Source organism: Akebia trifoliata, chromosome 2, assembly GCF_017979445.1.
Source record: "Akebia trifoliata isolate Shusen 1 chromosome 2, ASM1797944v1, whole genome shotgun sequence".
Lineage (NCBI taxonomy): Eukaryota > Viridiplantae > Streptophyta > Magnoliopsida > Ranunculales > Lardizabalaceae > Akebia > Akebia trifoliata.
The window spans coordinates 25,844,164-25,869,762 of NC_141376.1; the positions used below are offsets into that span (position 1 = coordinate 25,844,164).

The 25,599-nt window shown below is 37.4% G+C and overlaps 1 protein-coding gene across 2 annotated transcripts in view; it reads left to right on the forward strand.

Moving 5' to 3' along the window:
- The window catches only part of LOC147409982 (protein ACCUMULATION AND REPLICATION OF CHLOROPLASTS 3, chloroplastic-like), a 76,914-nt gene extending 52,244 nt beyond the window's left edge, over positions 1–24,670 (forward strand). Inside the window, exons 6-16 of one of the 2 annotated variants that reach the window (XM_086432173.1) lie at positions 486–598; positions 676–747; positions 1,031–1,141; positions 7,825–8,006; positions 16,810–17,094; positions 17,185–17,255; positions 19,350–19,753; positions 21,378–21,482; positions 21,567–21,704; positions 22,091–22,257; positions 24,130–24,670. In XM_086432173.1, the coding sequence (XP_086288299.1) occupies positions 486–598; positions 676–747; positions 1,031–1,141; positions 7,825–8,006; positions 16,810–17,094; positions 17,185–17,255; positions 19,350–19,753; positions 21,378–21,482; positions 21,567–21,704; positions 22,091–22,257; positions 24,130–24,187 (1,706 nt within the window). In that variant the 3' untranslated portion in view covers positions 24,188–24,670. The remainder of the gene's footprint in view (positions 1–485; positions 599–675; positions 748–1,030; positions 1,142–7,824; positions 8,007–16,809; positions 17,095–17,184; positions 17,256–19,349; positions 19,754–21,377; positions 21,483–21,566; positions 21,705–22,090; positions 22,258–24,129) is intronic. The other variant, XM_086432174.1, reaches the window with a different exon arrangement.
- The last annotated feature ends 929 nt before the right edge of the window (positions 24,671–25,599 follow it).

Consider the following 25,599-nt stretch of genomic DNA (forward strand, 5'->3'; position numbering starts at 1 on the left):
CAAAATGTGAAAGAATTGTATGCATGGTTGGTATGCCATTGTTGTTCACAAACACCTAATACTTTCATGTATATTATGATCAGGGCATAGACTATTTTTTGGGAAACACACATCTAACTGCTTCTCAATTGGATGTTTGAGTGAAAAAATTCACTTCATAGAATTAATGATATCTAGTCTCGACAAGAGTTGAGAACCTGGACCTCTTTTCTTGGCATTTGTTTGTTTTTGGTTTTTGATCTTCGACCATATGACTTAGAAGACCTAATGTGTTGGTCTGTATCACTTATGAGATATGTTCCCTTCATCTTAATCCAGTTTACCTACAAATAGAACATTGTAATTGTTTATGAGAATTTTGTATGATTGTCATCATCATCGATGCATTACCCCAACTTTTTGATAATTTTTTATTTGATTGGGTTGATGCAAATACATGTTTTACGGTGTTGAGTACATTGTCATTTTTTTCTTTTGATCTGCAGTGGTGGACACTGATGCTCTACTCCAAAAGGAAGTGGTAACTCTAGCTGAGGCTTTGAAGAGTGCAAATAGTGCTATTTTGGTGGCCATCAATTCTATCTGCATTCTCATGTCTGTAAGTTTGCTTTCTTGGAGTTCTATGTTACTATCAAATTTTGAATCCTTGAAGAACTTCAGCTGTGAAATTTGCAGGAAGAGTACAAGAAATTTCTTGATCATTCACATAATAAAGTAAAGGAAGTTACAGTTCCAGAAGTTAGAAAAGTGAGTTTTCATCACCATCTTCTACTTTTGCTACAATATCCATTATCCTATTTTTATAATGCAATATTCAACTTCTTCTCTTCCATCTAGTATGTTTGGGTATCAATGATCTTTTTTGTTATTGGCTAGTGTGTCTGAATTTATTTGTCTGAAGTTTAAATATGGATTTTGAATTATATATTCGTTTTGTAACACTCGACTTCTAAATTTTCATCTCTTTTATTTTCTTTTCTGATTCTTGATCTATTGTAGCCTATCCGAACATTAATGATATTGTGTACAGATTTTGGAAAGTTATGGAGGAGCAAAAGTTGGATTTGGAGCTGGTAACGACATGAAATCGTCAATTGCACGAGCTGTCTTTGACTGTCCTTTTATTGGTGGTGGTATAAAGGTATAAGTTTGAATTTCATGGTCCTTAGAGAGCTTCTTCTTTTTTTTTTTTTTTTCATATGCTAAGTGGTGCAAATGGTGTTGACAATTCTTTAGCAAAGAGCAAACAAAGAGTAGTGTAATAGGAACTTTTCCTAGATATGTATTTTTTTTTACTCAATCCTTTGTAGCTACTTTTACCTTTTTTACATTCTTTTTTTCATTTATAGGAAGAAAAAAGAGTTTGTTCTTGATGATTCTAATTTTCTTTTCTTTCCCTGTTTTATACATCTTTATCAAAAATATATTTTTTGTAAATATCCCTCGATCTTTAATCTTTGCCTTTTTCCATGGTTTAGTTTTATAGGTAGGTATACATAATATTTATGATACTTTCTTTAAGGTGTTTGTTTTAGACTTGGGGGATGGTTTTCAATTTTAGGATGCTTTGTGGTGCGAAGACAAGCTGCTTAGCAAGCCTATTGAAATCTTTATGATGCGTCACATGGGTAGTTAAAAAGGACTTCTTTTTAAAAGGTGTCTTAAGCTGCTTGTGGACAGGATTGTTTGGTATCCCCATAGTTGACTTCCAAGTAATTGGGAAATGTATCAACTAGTTTGGTTGGCTTCCTATAAGGTACCTTTCTTGTCACATGAGGATGATAGACTCGTTTGTGGGTGGGATATCAAAGGGGTCTTAGTCCAAGCAGAATTTTTTTCTGGGCTTGTGAAAAATCCAACAGTTCCTTCCCTGTCCATTCTCATTTGGTGAACCCCTCCCTATTACGTCAAAGATTGCCTTTTTTTTTTTTTTTAACCTATCAAAAAAAAAGATTGCCTTTTCTTGTGGTTGGCCACACTCAGTTAAGATCATAACAGTGTATCATTTCATGAGTCAAGGAAGATCATTCGACACGTTTTTTTTTTCTTCTTTTTAGAGTGTTGGTGCTACCATCCAAGGTAGATCCTGAGTCATGTGCATTTGTTACATTCTTTGTCATCAAGGGTTATTTTCTACTAGTATGATAGAGTTCATCCGAGGTTGAAGTGGGAGGCTTTCGAATTTTGGGAGTGAATAATTTGGAGAGTGCTTCCTGTCTCAATGAGTTGGTACATTTGAAAATTGAGGAAAAACCTTACATTTTAGGAAAAATATATGATAATGGATGCTGTCATTTTTAGGATGCCATCTTAACTCTTTTAATGGCCAGCTATTTTTAAAGAGTTCGAAAGGGTTAAATTAGTTTACTTTTTTTGTAGTTGGCAGGTCCCCCATGACCACTTCAAGGCAATTGAGCAAGTTTTATTTTTTAATTGCCCCCTCGTTAGTCTTTAGTCATCACTTTTGGTTTTTGTACACTAGGGTTTTCCCCTTCTTTCTTTTATCATGGCTGACGTCTGTATAGTTAGTCGTATGTTTGTTTAGTGTGGTTTTTCATATTTTTTGTTTGTTTTGGGTATCTTAATAATAAGATATAGTTTGGGGGTTATACTTGTAAATATTTTAAACTTGATTTATAATAGAGAGACCAATCGTGTGGTGAGTTACACACGACTTTCCAAAATAGTGGATTCTTTTTCCTTCTTTGTTCGATCTTTGGGTATGGCTGGTCTTGACAAAAGGAGATAGACTTTTGATTCGACTTGACAGAAAAAAACTACTCTTTGTGGGAGTTTTCCTTTCAGACCTTTGTTCAAGGTCAAGGCTTATGGATTATTGTTGATAAGACTTTTGATTCGACTTGACGGAAAAAACTACTCTTTGAGCCGTTTTATGCAATTTTTGATGCGTTTGAGGCCTGAATATGAACCTATCTGTGCTTCTTTTCTGAGTAGAGCTGCCTCTTCCTGATATTGATACTGTTCTTGCTGAACTTTTGAGGGAAGAGACTAGACTTCAGACACAAGATATGGTGGATGCTGCAAGGACTGTAGTTGACTCAGCCTTTACAGTGGAGGTGTAAATAAAGCATCGAAAGATCTTTCCAAGGTGCAATGTTATGGATGCAAGGAGATGGGTCATTTTTCTTGGTAGTCTAAGAAAAAAAAAATATTTTACTTATTGCAAAAAATATGGACATGGGATAAATGAATGCAAAAATAAGCCTCAGAATCATAAAACGTCTCAAAAGGCTTTTAGTGCTACTCCGGATCCCTTTTATAATGCATCCTCTATCATGACTTCTTTGCCTACAGCTGCTTCCTCTCTATGAGAATTCCCCAGGTTCTGTTCTTCCTCCTCATGTGATGCAACAAATTTCCCAAGCCCTATCCAGTGCCAACTTCTCAGGTGAACTAGATTCTGATTGGTTTATTGATACAGGTGCATCAAGTCATATGACAGGTGATCCTTCTCATTTTACTTCCATTCAATCTGGCTTTTCCAATCAACAAATTTGTACTGCTGATGGAACGAATTTGAAGGTTGAACCTTTATCTTGTCTCCCTCACCTGACCAAAAAATTACTCAATCTAATGTTTTGTATGTCCCAAAATTGACTGCAAACCTTATCTTTGTTTGTCAGTTGGTGGAAAATAATTGTTTTGCTCTTTTCTCCCCTTTTGGTTGTGTTGTGCAGAATCTTCAAACAAGGAGGGTGATTGCAAAGGGTCCTAAGAAAGGGGCAAAGCTTCCTCCTCTCATTTGAACCATCTTCCTCATCTACTACTTGTTTTTTTGCTCCATCTATGAATAAAATATGGGCTTTATAGCAAAAACGTTGTGGCCACCCACACTTTGGTCGTCTTCCTTTTATGTTTCAAATTGACTTGCCTATTGATACATTTATTGATGATTGCACAAGATTGATATGGGTTTACTTCATGCAAGTAAAATCTATGGTGTTGCAATTTGTCCCGTTCAATAGGTAGAGACACAAAATGTTTTCTTTTTGGAGCCTGTGTTTTATTACCCTCACAACTCTACCATAGATTTCTCATCTACGGAGTATCCGACACCCACCTCATTTGATTATGATCATTCAATTTCTTCTAGTATGCTTGAGCCTTTTTTGCAAGTATATGATTGACATCCTCATTCGCCTCCTTCTGAAGCTCCTGCAATCACCTCATCTGAAGTAGATCTACCTGACACATCAATCCCTACCTTTTCTCTATCTCCCTATAATCATCCGCCTACTCATGTTCGTTGTTCCTCTCGTATTTCTTGTCCACAAGATAGGTTTATATTTTCTTACCATGGTCTCTTCTGTATTCTCGATATTGTTTCTATCAGGCTGCTGGGAATTCACATTTGTATAAGGCAATGACTGATGAATTGCATGCCTTGGATGAAAATGAAACATGGGAACTCATTCCACTTCCCCAAAATACACAACTTATAGGAAGCTGTAGGAAACTGAATTTATTGAGAATTCTTTTATATCCATTACAAATGCCCTAATAGGGTATTTATAGACCAACTATCCTATTACAAGAATATTCTAGAAAACTATCCTATCAAGAATGTTCTAGAAAACTATACCAACTATCCTATTACAAGAATATTCTAGAAAACTATACTAACTATCCTATTACAAGAATATTCTAGAAAACTATCCTATTGTGGAGGATTACAAGAATATTTTAGAAAACTATCATATTAAAGAAGGTTACAAGAATGTTCTAGAAAGTCAAGAGTGATCAAGAATAATCAAGAAGAATATCCAATTTTCCTGAAATAAGCCTTGTAGATTTTCAGCAGAAGCAAATGGGTGTACTCTGTGAAGTTAAACTTTGATGGCAGTTTAGATCGCTACAAGGCACGATTAGTTGCTCGAGGTTTCAAACAAGAATATGGGATCGACTATGATGAGACCTTTGCTCCAGTAGCCTACATGACCACTGTATGTGTGCTTGTAGCTATTTTTGCATCTCGTCAATGGACTATTTGGCAAATGGATGTTAAGAATGCCTTTTGTTGCATGGGGATCTTAAAAAAATGTGTATGGCACCACCTCCTAAAATGACCTTAGAAAACTTAGGACTAGTATGCTGGTTGAAGAAGGCCTTATATGGTCTCAAACAAATTCCCCGATGTTGGTTTGAGAAGTTTCGTCATATTGTGGCTTCATTTGGATTCCAGCAAAGTTCATGTGATCACTCTCTATTTCTAAAGAATGGAAACCAAGGTTTTGTCTATCATCTAGTTTATGTTGATGACATCTTAATCACAGGTAATGATGTGTTGGGTATGACTCGATTTAAGCATCATCTTCAATCCTCCTTCAAGATGAAAGACTTAAGAAAATTGACTTATTTCGTGGGATTGGAAGTATCTCAGGACTCTCGTGGGTATGTTATGAGCCAAAAGAACTATACTCGAGAACTTATTGCCTTTGCCGGTCTAACTGATGGGAAGATGGTCGAAACTCCACTTGAACAAAATGTAAGGTATAGTGATCCGATGGTGTATCTCTAGAAGATCCAACCATGTATAGACGGTTGGTTGGTAGCTTGATCTATTTGACTATGACACGACTGGATATCTCTTATGTTGTTCACATTGTCAGTCAGTTTGTCTCCAACCCTTGTCGACTTCATTTGACAACAGTTCATCGCATTATTAGATATTTGCAAGGAGGCCTTCATCATGGTCTTTTCTTTTCTTCATCTTCTTCAGATACACTTGTTGGTTATACTGATGCTGATTGGGCGGGTTGTCAGGATACTCATCATTCTACAACTGGTTATTACATGTTTCTAGGAACATCTTTAATTTCCTGGAAATGCAAGAAGTAGGAGACTGTTGCCAAATCCTGTACTGAAGCAGAATATCAAGCTATGTCTGCTGCTACGAGTGAGATTGTTTGGCTTTGGCACCTTCTCTTTGATTTTGGTATCCAACAAAGTTCCCCCACTCCTCTATATGCAGATAATACAAGTGCTATTCAGATTGTGTGCAATCCTGTTTTTCACGAGTGGACAAAACATATAGAGGTGTCTTGTCCCTATGTTAGGGACCACTATCTTTTTGGCATCATTGCACTCCCCCATGTTACTTCTGAAATATAGCTTACTGATGTTTTTACCAAGCCGATGTCTCATGCCCGATATGCCTTTCTTCTAGACAAACTAATGCTCCTTGATGATATGCATTAGTTTGAGAGGGGGGGGGGTGTTAGTTGTATGTATGTTTAGTGTGGTTTTTCATATTCTTTGTTTGTTTTGGGTATCTTAATAAATAGATATAGTTTGGGGGTTATACTTGTAAATATTTAAAACTTGACTTATAATAGAGAGACCATCGTGTGGTGAGTTACACACGACTTTTCAAAACAGTGGATTCTTCTTCTTCCTTCTTTGTTTGATCTTTGGGTAGAGTTAGAAGAAGATTGGAAGTTTGATATGTATTGCTCATGTGTTCTCATTAATTTGTAGATCACACATTAAGGCAAACTTAAGTTGTCTCTCTAGATTGTGTGTGCTTGTCATTGATTCCTCTCCTTTCGGATATTATAAATGATGTACATTTTAGGGATTTCGTCCGCATGGCCTTTTTATTTTTATTTTTTTTGGATAACTCTAAATTTATAAAGAAGATAGGAATATAAATAGAAATACAAAAACAACCTACTTAGGAGGCTGAAGAGTTCTATTGACGGAGAATTAATTAAAAATCCAGGTTTCCATGTTGTCACTTACTCAACAAGAGTGCATATTCTTTCTGTTGAAGAAGCGGGAGCATAATTGCAGGCCTTCAAAGGCAAGGAGGAGGGTCTTCAAAGGATCATTCTTAACATCAAGGCTTTTCTATTTCATTGGTCATCCGTGTTCGAGGAATGTAAAGGGTGGTTTAAGGAGGATTTATTTTCTGTTGATTTAGGGATCGATAGGTGATTTTTTTTCTTTCTATTGTATCTCCTTTTGACGTTTTGCTTCTATCTCCATTGACTCCCTTGTTATGTGATATATATTCGTCACTCGTCAAAAAAGAAGTGGCTATTAGGTAATAGGTGAAAGAGGTATAGTAACATGGAGAAAGTATTTGTAGTTAGATTGGAGAAAGTCGTAAGAGTCAAGTCCTAGAGATTTTCAAAGAGTTACTCATTTTGTCTTAAGTTGAATTGCAGTGGAAATAGAAGTCTTTAAGGCTAATGTCCTGCTATCTTGAATGATATCATTTGAAGTTATTTTGATCGATATGATCATGGTTTAAATTTTTTATCGTAGGAATGTTTCGGACAGGGAAAAAAACCAATATTGTATTGGCCGATACATTCTGAATATTCCCATACAATCCCAAAACATTCAATGTTTAGTGGTCAATCTTTCATATTGGTCTTGGCCGATACCATGGCTATGAGTGCTTCTATGACGAATGATTTCTTGTTCAAGCTGTTATGTACTGCAAATAACCACATGTCGCATTCCTAATTCAAGCAACAACATGTTTATGCTAAATGGCTGTCCACTTGTGGTGTATTCGCCAAATTAAACTTTGAACTTACAGATTGTAAACATTCTACTTGAAATGACTCCACATTACTTTCTAGAAAATACAATTGACATAATATTCCCTATCACTTTTGTCCTAAACATGATTTCTATTGGCATTAATCTACTTTATTGTTGGAAAATTTTCTTAATTGTTGTCTATGTTCTGACGATGTACTTTCTTCATTTTTTTGTTACCAAATACAATGGAAAAACACATAGTTCTCTAGATTTAGATCTTGCCTACTAATGTTGTTTATTAGTTCACAGGACTTGAATGGCATTGTTGTCTGCACCGTTGCTAGTGCTGATGTTACCGACAACAGTGATCCTCATCCCTTCTTGCATATCTTCCGTCAAATTACAGGATGCAAAAAGGAAATCCTAGCATCTGTACTTCATGAACCTAATCTGGAGCCAAACCTAATTGTAACAACAATCATAGTCATTGGGTAAGAATCTTCGTTATCTATTGAGAATGGTGACTGATAAGTAGTATAGACATTTATCACTGTACGGATGTTCATTTGGTTTCCCTTCCTGTCAAACACTAGACCTGTTTTTCAAAGATGTATGTCAAACTATCCCATATCATACAATTAGTTTTTAAGGGCCCAAGCATTTTCACTGATAATAAGTGGTGTTACCGTACACAATTCTTCCTAGAATGACAATTTATTTACCATGTTAAAATGAGTCATACTTTGATGATATCATATGATGTTTATTTATTTATTTTGTAAATGTTATATAAATGTCGTTCCATGTTGAGGATTGTCCAAATGCCACAAAGTGCCGGCACTGCAAAAATTCAAAAAGTAGAAGTGCCAAGGTAACAATGCTGGCGTGTTGTCAGTTTATATTTTCATAGTGTAGTCAAGGAACGTTTTATGGACAAATGTTCTAATATTACCTTTATTTTTTTAATCCCAAAAGGGGTCTGAAGGAATTGAAACAGTTAACCTTGTGGGAAGCACCAACAAGATTTTGCTTGAGTTCTATCTTCCAAATTGAAAAAGTTTTTGGTGGATAAAACATTTTTCTTTACAGTTTGCTGTCATGAAATGTCGTCAAGTCTTGGATAGCATCCTATTAACAAATGAGATTATGGATTTGGGGATGAGACAAGTTGAGCCAAGGATTGTTTGCAAAGTTGATGGGGAGGTGGCTTATGTTCACGTGAATTGGGATTTTTGGGTTGAAGTGAAAGTGGATCCTGGTCTTCATCTCCACAACTTCATTCCATATCCTAGGCTCTCCACCTATGTTCTGTAGGAGCTCAAGGGAGGAAAGTCAAGTTGATCTCCTATCTACTTTTCTGTTTCATTAATGTATTGGAAACTCTCGCACTACTAGCGTTGGAAGGATTCATGGTTTTTCTTAATGGTCGTCCATTTCAAAATTGCAATTTGCGTAGGACACTGTATTTTTGTGCTTAACAAACCAAACTTGACTCAGATTCTTGAGGTGAAATTTTTAGGTACTTGAGTTGACATTGAATTTTTTATTTATCCTTTGAATATTGAGGATTTTGCATTAGGAAAATGGACAACATTTATGAGTTGGCTTGGTCATTTAGGGTGCAAAGTGGGTGATTCTCCATCCTTATATGTTAGTTTTCCTTTAGGGGTGTTTTATTGATCTATTGAGATTTGTAATTAGGTGGTGGAAAGATTTGAAAGGATGTGAGAAATGTGGAAAAGTAGTAGGTATCCAAGGTGGGAAGTCATGCAATGCACTTTATCGAGTCCAACTAAGTAATGCATCTGTCTTTCCAATTTCGATCTCAATTGTGATGTAGTTCATGCTCATATGAAGCACACCCAAGCAAGAGCTTGGAAGTGGCTCTTATTGATCCAATGGATCGTAGGCCTTTGTGCAAATGAAGAGAGGTGATGGAGCTGTTGGGCATTCAATAAAAGGTGCTAAAGGCACATATGACATCATCAGACATGTCATAATCTTGCATCTTGAAATATTATTTCATTTATTTTATCTTCCAACAAAAAGTGGGTCCTTCCCATGGTTCAGAGTATCATGTTGTTTAGAATGTTTTGGGGGAACTTTTGATTTCATTTGAGACTGGCACAAACATTAAATGTTTCGAGAATGTCTTGGATTGGATTGTCTTGAAATGTTTTGGTCAACATAGTCTTGGTTTTTCATCCAACTTTAATGTTGTATTGAAACGAGATTTTAAACCTTTATTTTTTTCTTCCTTCTAGTAAATCAATTTCTTCCATATAATAAATTTCTTTTTAATGCCCAACAACCCACCCAAAATCCAGGTTTTGGTGTGTAAGCTAGACTTGTTCGCATGGCCTCAAAGTTGCATGGTGTATGTGGAAAACAATTGAATTATTGGTATAAGCCCAAAATTTTTGGTGTTGCCACTGAGTAAGCCTATTTTTAATGAGATTTGTAAGTTGGATGAGACAGGTTTTGGTCCCAAATGTATGGTATCAACTCACGCTAACTATACCAACTAAGCTAGCTGGAACCTTCCACCAAAAATCCTTATTTTTCCATTGTTTGATTTTTTTTTAATTTGACCGCCTTCAAGTTACTCCTAAACACATCTTTTTTTATCTGCATAGGAGAACATGATTTTTAACGTGTTCTTGAAATAGAAGGGATTTAGTAGTCTAGTTATTACACATGGTCTAAAGCTAGTCTAGGAATCATCAATTGAGTAGTACTAGAGAAAAAGTCGTCCCAATCACCACTATTCAAAAACTATCCAATGTACAAAGGGTGGGATCTTTTTGTTATTAAAGGCTTCAATGTGTCTGCTTATGGAGCCTGGTGCTGGGCGGTCATTTGTGAAGCAAACAGTCATCTCGTGAACTGGGTTAAACTGATCTTCTGAATATTCCCCTTGGAAGTGAAGTTCTCTCCTGGAGCAGCAACAAAAAGGTGATACACCTGGGTCGGAGGCTGAAAAGAAGAGGATCTGCTCTATAGGGTCAGTCAAGGTGGATGGCTGTGTTATCGAGTTGAAATCTTGGTTTGCTCAAATTAATAAGCTGGACAGTGGGTGGCATAACTTTAAGGGGTGCCGGGTGGAGATTATGGGCTTACCATTTTAGTTGTGGGACAAGCTGGTGTTCAAAAAAGTTGCAGAGCAAATGGGTGGTTTTTTAGAAGTAGATGCAACAACAACGAATCTGGGTGAGCAATCGGCTGCGAGAATCCATGTTGGGCGGAGAAAATGGAGAATACCTTGTGGCCTTTTGATCTGCTCGGAAGGCATCGAATACTATATTGGGATCAATAAAGCGGATGATGAAGCTGCAGCTACAGTTAGAGTTTTGAGGCAGAAACCCATGGATATTGGAGGCCAGAACTCAATTTGGGATGGGTAGTAGGGCCAAAACCCAAGACAGGATCCTCGCGAATTTAGAAATATTGACCTTAGTGGAGGCAGATCCAGAAGAGGGGATCCAGCAAGCTTTGCTGATGTCAGTGGAGACTGGAGCTTGTGTGCCACTAAAGATTCCGTCACTTGTAGAAGTTGGAGTTACAAGGAGGTGTGTTGGGGAAGATGAGCCTAGAAATAACACTTTGGGTGTGGCAGTAGCAAAACCAAGAGACTTTTCAAATTTTGAATTTGATTTCAAGGTTGACACATGTCGAGCATGTGGCAGCGTTCCCGAGGTAGTGGAGGATCATGTGGTGGAGTGGAATGAGAGGGAAGGGGTGTAAGTAGTTGTACATCAGGAAGAGTCTTGTAGGACAGATGACGAGTATTCTGCGGCTGCTGCAGAGGAATTGATTGTGCTTCAGGATGGTGCGGAGGATTTCGTTTACAGGGACATAGAGAACTTGTATGAGAAGGTTCCTTTGTCCTTATATGCTGAGGGCGACGTGGAAAATGCAGGATCCTCTACGCTTGTAGGGGCAAATCACGAGGTTAGTAGCAGACTCGTGTGTTGGGCAAATAGTATTGGGCAAGCCTGCTGGTGTTGTGGCAGATTTGGATCTGGATCCTAGTTCTTTCGAGAAGCCCAAGGACTTTCCCACTTTGGATGAAAGGGGAGACTCAACAAACATGTTCTCCTTTGAGGAGTTAGTCTTGGATCTGGACCCAAATTTGAGCCCATTTGAAAACGGGGAGGCTTTGACTTGTATTCATTTGATGCTAGCTGGCTTTTGGCAGAGGCCCAATCATCAGGTTCTTTTTGTTTGGGGTCTGATTCGGCCCCTGTTCTTTCAAAGAAGACTAGGATCGAATGTGCCTTGGCGTGGAAGGAACAGCTCGAAGCGATTTTTCTGGGGGCTATGCCTGATCATGAGAGATCGACCGCGAGTCGTCTCTTGATCTCTGGTATAACAGTTCAAGAAGGGAAGTTGGAGCTCTTTGAACTGAAAGGATCCCTTCCGTCCTTCGTGCCTTGTCTCTAGTTTTCTTGTTGGGGTTATCCAAAAGGGCTGCAGCTAGGAATGTAAGAAGAAGTTTGTGTTTCCCATGGTTCTGGAGGTCAGTTGGCGATTTGTATGGCTGATAATGTTCGAACGAAGGATTTTGGAGAGTGTTCCAATGGATTGGCACAGGAACTTGTCATTGTGAGCATGCCTGAGTGGGAAGATGAGGATCAATAGGGCCTAAAAGCTGTGTCAGAAGAATTTTTGGCAAACTTGTTGGAGTCAGGTCTAATAGTAGGGATGTCAATTAGGAGAGAAAAGGATGAAACTGTGATTTTACTGGATGTCACCTTCAAAATTGGGAAAGAAGCACAATTGTGTATGAAGAAGGTGGTTGGAAGGTGGCCAAACATTGAAACAACAGGGACTGGGGGCCATTCTAATCAAAGAGCTTTAAGTTTGGCCCCTCAAGAGAGATTTGAAACTGAGCTAGCAAATTTGCGGGTAATGAAACCGTTGTTGGACGCAGCCACTAAAGCAAAGAGGAAGAACATCAGACTTCAGAGAGCTACAGGATCTCCAAAGATCAGTGGCGGAGTTCCTGATAAAATCAATAATGGGCACAAGGATCAGGCGTACGTCGACGAATCCAACATCGGATCATTCACCTATTGTCTTGGTTGCAGGACTATACAGGAATCGCCCCCAACTCCGTTTAGGTTTGAGAATATGTGGCTGTCCCATCCCAATTTTAATGACTTGATCACGCTTTGGTGGAATGAGCATAGTTTCGAGGGGAGACTAGGCACAATCTTCCGATTTAACCTGAAAAGTTTAAATGAGAGATTGAAACAATGGAATGTTGACACCTTTGGTAGCATTGATGCTAGAAAAAAAGAGATTTTGAAGGAGTTGGAATGTTTAGACAAGAAAGAAGAGACAAACGGCCTTAGCGAAGAGAAAATGATATGTCGGGTTAATTTAAAACCAAAATTTCAAAAAACTACAGACCGGGAGGAAATAAGTTGGAGGCAAAAATTGAGAATACGATGGTTGAAGGAAGGAGATAGTAATACCAAAATTTTCCACAAGATGGCTAGTCATGGCAATTAAGCTAATTTTATCTTGCGTTTGAAGTTAGAAGGGGGCGTGGAAAGAGGGGGAGGATGAGGTGGTGGAAGGCATAGTGGAGTTTTATAGAACATTGTATACAGGACAATTCCCTGATAGACCTCGTTTGGACAATCTTTCTTTTGATAGGATCTCCAATGAGAATCAATGTTGGTTGGAGCGTCCTTTAGACGAGAAAGAGATTTTTGCTGCAATTTCGAGTATGGATGGTGAGAAGGCGCTGAGTTAGGAAGGATTCTCCGTGACTTTTTTCAAGAGTAATTGGGAAACTTTGAAAACGGATTTATTGGCAGTGTTCGATGACTTCTTTGCCGAGGGCTTTTTGGACCATGGGTCTAACTGCAGTTTGTGGCTCTCATTCCGAAAAGCTTCGAGATGGAGGAAATATCGGATTTGAGACCAATTAGTTTGGTGTGCTCGGTGTATAAGATCATTTCCAAAGTGTTGGTTGCAAGACTAAGAACAGTGATTCCAAACATCATTAGATCAACTCAAGGGGCTTTTGTGCAGGGGAGATAGATTCTAGATGGCGTCTTGATAGCTAATGAATGCATCGATTCAAGAAAGAAGTCGAATGAGCCAATTTTGATTGCAAAGTTGATCTCTAAAAAGCTTTCAATCATGTGAATTGAAATTTCCTAAAATATCTGATGAGGAGAATGAGTTTCAGTAACAAATGGATTACATGGATTTTGAATGAATCACTAATTCCTCCTTCTCGATTTTGGTGAAGGGGTCTCCTTCCGATTTCTTTCGGAGTTCAAGGGTCTTCGACTATGTGATCCGCTATCACCTTTTTTCTTTATTATAGTCGGGAAAGCTTTGGGGTGGATGTTAGCCAAAGCGGTGGAGACTAGAAATATTACTGGGTTCCGTGCAAGCACGGGGGGTATTCCTAATTCACATATTCAATTTGCAAATGATACACTTGCGTTTTTGGATCACTCAACTAGACAGGTCCATGTTTTGAGTGGGATCCTTGGTTGCTTTGAGGCTATTTCGAGCATTCCAGTGAATTACAAGAAGAATAAGCTTTATGCAGTAGGCCAAACTACATGGTTAGAGATGTTGGTGGCTTTGATTGGGTTTCAGGTTGGCAATTTTCCCTTCTCCTACCTAGGTCTACCCTTGGGTTGTAGATATAACAACAAAGAGTTATGGGATCTAGTGTTGAAAAGGGTGAGGAAGAAGTTGAGCCATTGGAAAGCATACCTTTCAAAAGGAGGTAAGTTGACACTTATTAGAAGCACATTGTCATCAGTTCCAATTACTTCATTTCCCTCTTCTCATTGCTGAAAAGTATGGAGTTGAAGCTCGACAAATTGTGTAGGGATTCTTTTTGGCATGATAGAGATGGGACGAAGAAGTTGCACTGTGTGGTGGAAGAAGGTGTGCTCTCCCAAGAGTAGTGGAGGTTTGGGTATCAAAGATTTTAACACAATGAACTCGGCTCTTTTAGGGAAGTGGCTTTGGAGATTTGGAAATGAAGATGGCAGCTTCTGGAGGAGCGTAATAAAAGATAAATTCGGGATTCGAAGAAATGGGTGGGAGAGTGGCTTGGTTAATAGTGCTCATGGGTATGGGGTGTGGAAAGGTATTCTAAGAAGGCTTCTATTGTAACGTAAGAAGGTTAAATTTAAAGTGGGAAGGGGCGACCGGGTTCGATTTTGAGAGGATTGGTGGTGCGGGAACCAAGCTCTAAAGTTATAGTTCCCGGAGTTGTTTGAAGTTTCTTTGAAAAAGGAGAAGTATTTTCTTCCTTTATTCATAGAGTTGGTGAGGGGATCAACTAGGATTTTGGGTTTAGATAGCCTTTTAATGACTGGGAGCTAGAAAGTTTAGTGAGATTTACAGATTGTGTGAACTCTGAGCGAATGAACTATGATGTGGAGGACAGTCGGGTTTGGGTGGGCACAAAAGATGGTAATTTCACCGTGCGATCATTGTATTTAAGCGGAGTTCAGAGTGGCGATTACAATTTTCCTCACACCATGATTCGGAGTGCTTCTATCGCTTCCAAGGTTTCAATGTTTATGTGGCATGCCACTCTTGGGAGGTTGCCAACCATTGATCTTATGAGAAAGAAAGGGTTTTATCTCACAAATTTTTGTTGTTTATGCAAGAAAGACAAGGAGTTAGTGAATCATCTTCTTCATTGCAAGTTCGTGAGTAAGATTTGGAACCATTTTTTTGTTTTGTTTGATTTGGTGGGGGTGTCTTCCATACTCTTGGAAAGACTTGTTGGCAAGTTGGCTGGATTGGGGAAGGTACTTCTTAAAGGCGAAACGCACCCTTTGGGGATTATTACCTTGTGCGTAAGTTGGAGCATTTGGAAGGAAAGGAATCGTCGTGTGTTTGAGGATAAAGAAGAGGATTTGCAAGATGTGGTCGTGTAGATCCTAGCTTTGTTATTTTTTTGGTGTAAAAGGTTTAAAGAATTTAGTGGTATATTCTTTGAAGATTTCCTTGTGAGGTGGGAAAGGGTTTGTAATCTAGATTTGGGGTAGTCTTCTTGGTGTTGTTCATGGTTTTTATCTGCATTTTGGTAGGTTTGTTTTCCTTGTTCCTTTCGATTGGTCTCCTCGACCTCCGTCGTTTTAATGAAATCAAGATCATCTTTATCTATCAAAAAAAAAAATTCCTGTTGACAAAACTACTTGTAGACTTTCTAGCTCCCAATCATTAAAAGATATAAATCAAAATAAGATGATTTAGACTCCTAACTAATTATAATTCATTTGTACTGAAAGTTAAATATTATGTGTAATTTTTTTATTAGTGACTTATTGTATGACTAATGAATGGTGATTTCCACCGAAATATCGTATTTTTGTACTTAAGTATAATTAATTCAATCAAAATTTTCTATTCATAGAAATATTTTGCAAAATGATAGTGATTTCCACCGAAATATAGACAAAAGAAAAGTGTTGATTAAATTTCGTCTTGGACCTTGTGGAAATGAAATATTTCAACATATTTTGTTGAAGAAATTTAATACTATGGTTCCTACTTATTTCTTGTAATTCTACACAACTCTATTTCTTAACATTTTCTTCTAGTTATAAGTTTTTTTTCTAGTAGTGTCTCACCCTATTTGGACAAATCTGCAACCACTTTAATCTTGAAAACCCTTAAAACCCATCCCTAAGATAATTCCTTTTAGTCAAAATTCTCATAAATTCAGGGGTACTTTGTTTGACATCTTTAATTTTAGATGGGCCGAGTTACTGAGGATAAAAAACTTTTGGTTGTAGTGAATTTCTCTCTCATCAATTCCTTGATTTCTAATAAATCTCTTACCTGTCAAAAGGGGGGAAAAGGTCAGCATGACATAATTGATTTTTTTTAATTTTTAAAAAATTAAAGGGTTGTTATTCAGAGGGAAAGATTGCAGTACATGGAATGATGGGCATTGTCCAAGAGACCAATCCCTAGGATCCAATCAGATGGAAAGTTGTATTTTGCCATTTCAGCCTAGCTAGTGATACAAAATGGGTGGCCATCTAGAAAACCTTCCTCCCATTATAAGATTCTGCCAATGTTAACCAATGCAGAACAGCTGAAAGTGTGGATGGCCTTCTAAAAAACCAGTTGATGTTCCAACTAAGTTCCCCTTGTGATTTTAGTTCCATATTCCATGTTCCATAGCTAATAACTACTGTCTGCTAATTTCTTTACTTGAGGCAATCTATTGACTGTTGACTTCCTTATTAATTTTCTGATTTTTGACACTTAAACTTCCTTTGTGATTCTCAGAATTAGTGAACAAAATGTTCCTCAAAGAAAGGGTTTTTTGTCTGGTTTGGCCCTGCGTTTTCCTTTTGTTTTCTCTCTTTTGAGGAGAGACCATACCGAATCTGAAGACCCTATACCAGCTCATTCTCTTAGAAATCCATATCCCTCAGAAGTGATGAGTTCATCGGATGGTGGGAATATGCTAAATTTGAATTCTGTGGATGTTACTAATGGAAGTCATGATCTGGACTCTGAAGAGCTACAGACACTATTGGGCAGCAGTTATGATGAAATTCATGCTTCGAGGTTCGTTGATTCACCTCTCTTGTCTTACTTTCTTTGTGGCAGTACTCTAATGCATTGAGATGTGATACTATGTGATTGTGGAGAATGCAGTAGTGAAGTTAAAAAAAGTGAGATTGGGATTAACAACTCTGCTTCTAATGTTTATGATCGAACTTTTGAAGGTATGTACAGCATGAGAGAATATTCTTTGAATTTCATGTGATTCTGAACCACTGAAGTCGAATTCTATAATTTATGTTTGTGGTTTTATCAATGATTTAAACATGAGTTGGACTATTTGCACTCACCTTTTTGCTTGTCTCACCCACTTAAATGTAATTTTCTAAATTACTCGCCACGCTCACTTAAAAAAAAAAAAATTTGTAGGAAACTGAATTTATTGATAATTCTTGGATTGCTATTACAAATGCCCTAATAGGGTATTTATAGACCAACTATCCTATTACAAGAATATTCTAGAAAACTATCTTATTGTAGAAGATTACAAGAATATTCTAGAAACTATCCTATTGTAGAAGATTATAAGAATATACAAGAATATTCTAGAAACTATCCTATTGTAGAAGATTACAAGAATATTCTAGAAAGTTAAGAAAAATAAAAAATAATCAAGAATGTCCTATTTTCCTAAAATAAGCCTTGGAGATTTTTCAGCACTCCCCCTCAAGCTGGTGAATATATGCTTTCCATTCCCAGCTTGCTAATGACTTTTTGAAATGTGGTTCCAGGTAATCCTTTCGTTAGAACATCTGCAAGTTGCCCTTCTGTTGAAACGTATGGGGTGCAAATTAAACAATTGTCTAGTTTTTCCTTTATGAAATATCGATCCACTTCCACATGTTTTGTACGATCATGTTGCACTGGATTATGAGCAATATTGATGGCTGACTTGTTATCACAATACAACCTCATTGGACTGTCCCAGGTGATTCTAAGATCTTCCAGAATTATTTTGATCCATAGAAGTTCACAAATTCCTTGTGCCATTGCCCGAAACTCTGCCTCTGCACTTGATCTTGCTATAACCGGTTGTTTTTTACTTCTCCATGTAACTAGATTTCCTCCTAGAAATGTACAATAACCAGACGTCGATCTTCTATCCACCACAGACCCTGCATAATCTGAGTCTGTGTATGCTTCCAAACGCAAGTTTGCTCCCTTTTTAAATAAAATTCCCTTACCTGGACTACCTTTTAAGTATTGGAGGATGCGGTATACGGCTTGCAGGTGTATACTCTTAGGATTGTGCATGAATTGGCTAACCACACTAACAGAATATGCTATGTCAGGCCTAGTATGAGAGAGATAAATCAGTCTTCCAACCAATCGTTGATACATCCCTTTGTCTACAGTCTCATCTTTTGGAGCTTCACTTAGCCTATGATTTGCTTATATCAGTGTCTCCATGGGCCTGCAACCTATTTTTCCAGTTTCCTTGAGAAGATCTAGCACATACTTCTGTTGTGAGACAAATATTCCTTCCTTTGAACGAGCAACCTCTATACCTAGGAAATACTTCAACTTGCCTAGGTCCTTTATTTCAAACTCTTCTGCAAGACGTTTCTTGAGTGCTCCTTCTTCCTTTGCATCATTACTAGTGACAATAATATCATCCACATATACCAGTAGTGCAGTTACTCCTCCAAAGGCCGAGTGTTTTACGAATATATATATTTTGTTGTTCGGTAGACTAATTTTTGTTCAGTAGGAAGCTAGTAAAAACTTTCGTTGCGACTCAGCAGGATCCTACCAAATCCACCTAAACAGACTTGGTAGGAACGTACCGATTGGGACACTGTTGGAACCTACCAAATCCTTTTAGGTAGATTCAGTAGGTTCCTACCGAATCTATGTTGGTGAATCCAGTACTGACCTACCGAATGTAGACTTTATTTGATTTTTTATTATATTTTTTTGCTGCCAAGATTTTCGAACGACCCCTAGAATTAGGAGTTTAGGTTTTCACAATCATTTCTAACCTATTTTGCAAGCTCTAAGGTTTCCAAGGTAAATCCTTGTTGAAACTTTCATAGATGCAAAGAAGAAGAAAGAGAGAGAGAGAGAAGAATGAATCACATTTGGTAGGGGATGGTGGGTGAAAGCAGTAAAGTGTGTGAGACAAGCAAAAAAGTGGGTGCAAATAGCGCACCCCTTTAAACATCTGTACCTTACTATACGTAACAGCAATCTCTTATAATTCATCATCTCTCAATGTTGATTATAACTTCGAATCATAATTTGGTTGTATTGCCTAGGTGGACCTGTTTTTCAAAGGGAGACACTTAATTGCTGGAATGTTGGACCAGGTTTCGACGTTGCACAAGAATGGGCCAAAGAAAGGGCATCTATCTCTGGAGTTAGTCCTGTGCTCAATGACCAACCCTTTTACAATCTTCCAGTTGGTGTAAAACTCTCTGAAATCTCAACAGACAGTACTGAGTTCACGAACACTCCACAACCCTCGGAACCAAGAACTTCTGATGATCCAAGTGCAGAATCTCTGGGCACTAAAACTATGCCTTCTTGGGATGCATTAACTGATGCAGGTTTTGAAGCAGCAATAGATATTTATAATGCTGCATCCACACTTTTAAAGGGAAAATATGCTGACGCTCCGAGGAAGCAAGGATTGCTTTCTGTGCGCGCATCATCCATGCTGGTAAAACTGCAATCATGAAAGATGGATGTCTAGTTCCTGAGATACTGACCTTTAGGAGATGGGTATTTTAGAAACGCTCCGCTTTTAAATTGGTGATATTAGGTTTACCCCCTTGCAAAATGCAAGATTAGTTTTACCCCCTCCCCTTTCCCCTTTTTCCTTGATGAATTAACTGTGAAATTTTGATTTAATAATTTAAGTAAATGAAGAGCATTTTGCAACAAAAAAAAAAATTCAAAATTTCATCGTTAAATCATCAAGAAAATGCAACGTTGACTTACGGTCAAGGGGGGTAAACCTAATCTTTCATTTGGCACGAAGGTAAACCTAATATAATCAATTAACAGGGGGGCATTTCTAAAATACCCTTAGCAGATTACTTCAACCACATGTTTTTCATTGCTTTTAATTGGTTAGATTTATATAATACCATTATGACACAATTGAAACACAATCTTTTTTACTTTAATATTTGATGTATCATTAGTTCACAGCATTAAAGTATAACATGAATCTTTGTATTCTAACAATATTAGGCCCATCATCTAAACTTCTGGTAGGCTAGGTATGGAAATTACTCTTTTTTCTGACACTTCTATATGTGCATAATTGGGTGGATTTTTCAGAAGAATAATGCTGAAGTGACCTCAAGCTGGAACCTCATATCACACTTCATGATGTGAAAGTGGATAGCAACCATAGATTCTTTTTCACTCATATCTCGATGAAAATCATCTATGGTTCCTATCCACTTTCACGTCATGAAGTGCAATATGAGGTTCCAGCTTGAGGTCTCTCCAGCACAACTCTTTTTAGAAATCTATCTAATGCAGATAATTGATGATTAATTCAAGACCCTGTGATCTCTGTTCTGTCAATAAAATGCTGATTTGTTAGAGCAAAACAAAGGAGGAACAACTTGGGAAGAGTCCCTTTTCTCCTATGAAGAGTGAAACAAACTCCCTTTCTAGAAAAAAAAAAAAAAAAAGTTCAGGCAAATTTGCACTCTAGGAACTTTCTACAACATCGGATTATGATGCATCAAATAACCCCAAGTGGCATGGTACTACCGATCATTACTGATACAGATCCTTCATTTCCACACGAAGAGGGAGGTGAATTGGCATAGGAAATTTAAACCTCATCTTGTCTGGATTTGTTCCTAAAAGACAAAGACAAGTCAATTTTAACAACTAGGGAATCCAAACTATTAGAAAATAAGGGGCAAAAGTTCTTGTTGAAATATCCCATACAAGGAACCTTATTTGATATTTAATAACCCCTGACTAATAAGATCTCCATGATTTAGAAGGCCATTTTCTTGACTAACCAGCATGACCCAATTTTCTAAGAATTTAACCTTCCCATGTGCCATTAATTTTCAATGTTTATTTTAGGGTTGTAATGTTCACTGAACATGTAAACTCCAAATTCAGAAATCTAGATCCATGGTTTTGTTTGAGTCTTGATTCAATGTTTGACTTGTTTTCCTCACTAAATCTTGGAGTGGAAAATTGACTACTAGTAATTCATTAATTCTGTTCAATATTCACAAGTCAAAGTCATGCCATATGTTAGTTGGCACTCAAGGACAGAGTCACATGTGATAAATATTTCTATGCAGGAAGCTGAACGAGACTCGCATAAAAAGTGGAGTCCTATTATGGAGATGCAGTATCGAGGAGGAATCTACAAAGGACGTTGCCAAGGCGGACTTCCTGAAGGAAAAGTAATCTACCATGCACTCAACACAATCTTACCTCTTATTTTGTATCACAAGTTTGTTAATGTACCTAATTATTTGATTCTTTAGGGTTGTCTAACACTTGTGGATGGAAGCATTTATGATGGCATGTGGCGCTATGGTAAGAGATCAGGTCTGGGTACATTCTACTACAGTAATGGGGATGTGTTCCAAGGATCATGGAGAGATGACCTCATGCATGGGAAGGTGTGCCTGCTTATATCTGTTCGCAACTCTGTATTTGTTTCCGACTATATATGTTTGACCCTAAGAAATGTGTGATTCTGGTGCATCTGTGCATTCATGCCTTTGCCAAGTCCAAAATGTTTTGTGCATATTTATAGAATGTATTGATGTTTGCTTACTTTCATTTTTAGTATCAAATTTCCATAGATACATACTCATCTTGCACCTGGAACTAGATTACAGAACCTTTTGTTTCCATATCTGAAAATTAGGTTACTCGACTGTCAATTTTTAGCCTTCTAAATAAATAATACTTGGTTCTTGCTCACCCAATGTATAACTGCTTTCAAAAGGTATAATGTATTCTGCTGTAAACCTAGGATGGCTAAATGTCTATGTTCATACAGGGTTGGTTCTATTTCCACACTGGGGATCGATGGTTTGCAAACTTCTGGAAGGGAAAGGCAAATGGTGAAGGTCGCTTCTATTCAAAAGATGGAAAAATCTTTTTTGGCCATTTCCAAGATGGATGGCGACATGGCAGCAGCCTGTTCATTGATATTGATGGAACAAGGTAAGTATATATGGTTGACCATCTTGCACTCTTTTTTTTATTACTTAATGAATATGAAAGTAGTAGCCAACCAAACGCATTGGAGGGCTTCTACAAAGAAGCAAGTTTTTCTATCATAAGAATTATATTCTAATTTTATTTGCATTCGTATATGTAGGTTTGTTATCTTTCTTTGGAAGCTTTGCAGTAGAAGTGTTCCCTTCCTTCTTTTTTTTAAAATAATTCTATATGCTCAAATATGGAAAATATCCACAATGTAAAATATAATCAGAGCTTCTCCTTTGTTTGTCTCTTCTTTGTGCTCAATTGCTAGGATTCTCTATTGGTTCTAGAACTCTTGATTGCTATTTTTGCTATTTGATATGTTAGGCATACATTCTTCTAGCACTTGTTGCCTTTGAAGATTATTGAAGAAGGAAAAGGCAATATTGTTTGGATATGGAGGCTCGGCAAAGAATTGTATAGATAACAGGCTGAGAAAGGGTATTCAAAGTTGTGAACAACTCACGAGTAATTAGTGCTTACGCTACTATGAATAGAACTATAGACCACTACTGTCAAAAACGGTTTCTTAGGCAAACACCTCTCACCATAGGGGAGTGTGATTTGCTGGCCCAAAACTCCCCTACTTGCCTCGGGGTAGCACTCCACCTTATTGAAAAGGATTAAAAGTTTGTGAGGAGTACATCATGCACTGAAGCTTCAAAACTTCCCATACCTTTTTTAGTGCCTTGTGTCACTTGTGCACCTTATGTCATTTGTTGGTGATGACAGATTTGATAGGTTAAAAGTTCAATTTTGTTCTCTACATTTTGTTTCCCCTAATCCACCTAGTTACCTTACCTTGTAAATCTGAAAACTGTCTGATTTTTTACCAAGGTCATTGGACCTCCCTTTCCATGAGGAAATGATTACTTTACGGGATGAAGGTAAAAGAATTGAATACTTCTTCTGAGCATCAGAACTGCTCCAGTAAGAAAAACAATCATTTGTACCTGGTGAGGAGCATTGGCCTTCTCATTGTGTAGGGGAATAAAGTTAGGTAGTGCAAAGTGGACATACATATAGATATGTTTTAATGTGCTACATAGCTGCAATGTGCCAGATAGGAACCATGCATTGGTCGTGTGGAGTCAATCATGCACTCAGATGCCGGGAGTTTTCCATTTGGCTTCACTATATGCTACATGGTGCAATCTAAGTGAACCACCTCCGAGCACACAAGGGAGATGAGTATGTATATAAGGTTTGGCAGGTGCAAGGGAGTTAACCCATGGACATCATTGCTTCACTTTGATCATCGAAAATAATGCCTTGTTCGCTGATCATCAAGAGAAAATGAGTTGGCACTAAGTCCCAACTAAGGCCTGTTACACTATTTACAGCCTACGGTCAGATGATAGAGCTATTTAGGGTACATACAAGGAGAGAATTCATTTTTGTCTTTCCCTATTGAAGCAAGAGGATCTATCTGAATCTGTAATCTTGAACCTTACTTGTTTGACTTGCAATAAGGCAAACATTAAGTTAGAACCTTTGCATGCACCAAGTGCAAACAACAGTCTCAAAACTGCAAAATCCTGATTTCATCATAATGATATGTAGTATTATTGTTCATTTTTCTATTGTTATATGTAAGTTGAATGTAAGAGCACGACCTAAAAGAGGATTTGCAGTTCCTATTTCTTCCCTCATAAGTCAAGCATCATTCCTAATGCGTTTTCCACACATTTCAAAATGAGTTTATGCTTGTCGATGTTGTCTCTCCTTTTAATACCAAAAATAGCTTGTTATTACTGTGATCCTTGTCACAATAATCATTATCCTATCTCTTGTGTCTATTACTTACCATCAAATGTCTTTTATTTACAGGTGGGCTGAGATTTGGGATGAAGGTGTGCTATTAAGCCGTGAACAGTTGGAATTCTGAAATTAGGCCAGGGTAACACCATGTATAGAAAGTTCACTATCATGTTATTATATAAATGTATATTTTTTATAAATATTTTACTCAATATTTGATAGGGTTAGAAGTTTCAGAAAGGGCTGATTCTTATAGGATGATTTCCATATGGTCCCATGAGAAGCTCAGCTGAACGCAGGGGCGAAGCCAGGATTTTGCCCATGTGGGGGCAACCAAGAGTAGAAATTTTTTTGTGGGGACAAGTAAGAGTGAAAAGAAATATTTGGGGGGTGGGGTTCAACTACGAGTGGAAAAAAATTGTGGAGGCAATAGTGACATTTTTTTATTTGTTGCAATAGCTCACTAATCCATAGACTTTGAAAATTCTTGTGGGGACAACAGCCCCCACTGTAAATCCACCCCTGGCTGAACGTGTTCAATAGGTAAAAAGCATGTTAAACTGTTGTAATTTATAGTTAGTTTTGGGTTTAAATTGTCTTCCGGCTTCAATTCTTTTTTCTCGTTGCTTGATGGTGAATTTCAACTATCAATCATTTACCATACTATAAAATCAGTATAAAAAAAAATAGCAGAGTACTATGATATAGTTAAGTTACGTACCTTTGCTTTTGTTCTCCACTTTTATATAGTTTTTTGAAATTTTTGGTCATATCTTGTTTGGATTTGCTTGTATCACACTTCATTTTAAAATTGCAACATATGACTTCAAAGTTTTATTAACAACACTTTGTGCATGATTGGCATGTTTCGGTATTTGGTAATGATGCCATTGTGGCTCCTAATTTTTAAAACACGTCTAGTTACGACTCACACTCATTCCCAAGGTGTATGTGATTGCCATTTTGGCTTCTAAATTATAATGTTCTCTTCCTTGAAACTGTTTTGGAACTTGCACAAAAGGAGTTGAGAGTTACCTATCCTGATTTGGGGTTATTCATCTCCCAAGGGATCTTGTCGGTTGTTCAGATTTTGGACTCAGGTGGTTGCAGGCTAATTTCCTACCTCGAAAACAACAATGTTTTAAAGGATTGAACACCCGGTGATCAGACTAGGTTACATTTAAATTGGTTTGGTTTTGTGAACCCTTTCAAAATATTGAGATAATTGTCAGAAAACAATATTTATTTTAGGGTGTGTTTGATTTCACATGGAAAATGTAGGTGGGAAAATCATTTTCCATGGGTTTGATTGTTTTTATTTTTTTTAATTAATAGGTAAGCTTGTTATTAATGAGGTCGGTAACTTGGTGCTACGGGATTTAAACTTTACGTTTATGGTTTCATCACCTAAAGACTTTACCAAGTTAGTTGGCACCAACGGTTTTTCCCATTGGGAAATGATTTCAACTTTTTTCAAAATTTCAGCCTTTTCCCACCTATCCTCATGTGAAAGTGAAATCTAACCTCAAATCATTTTTC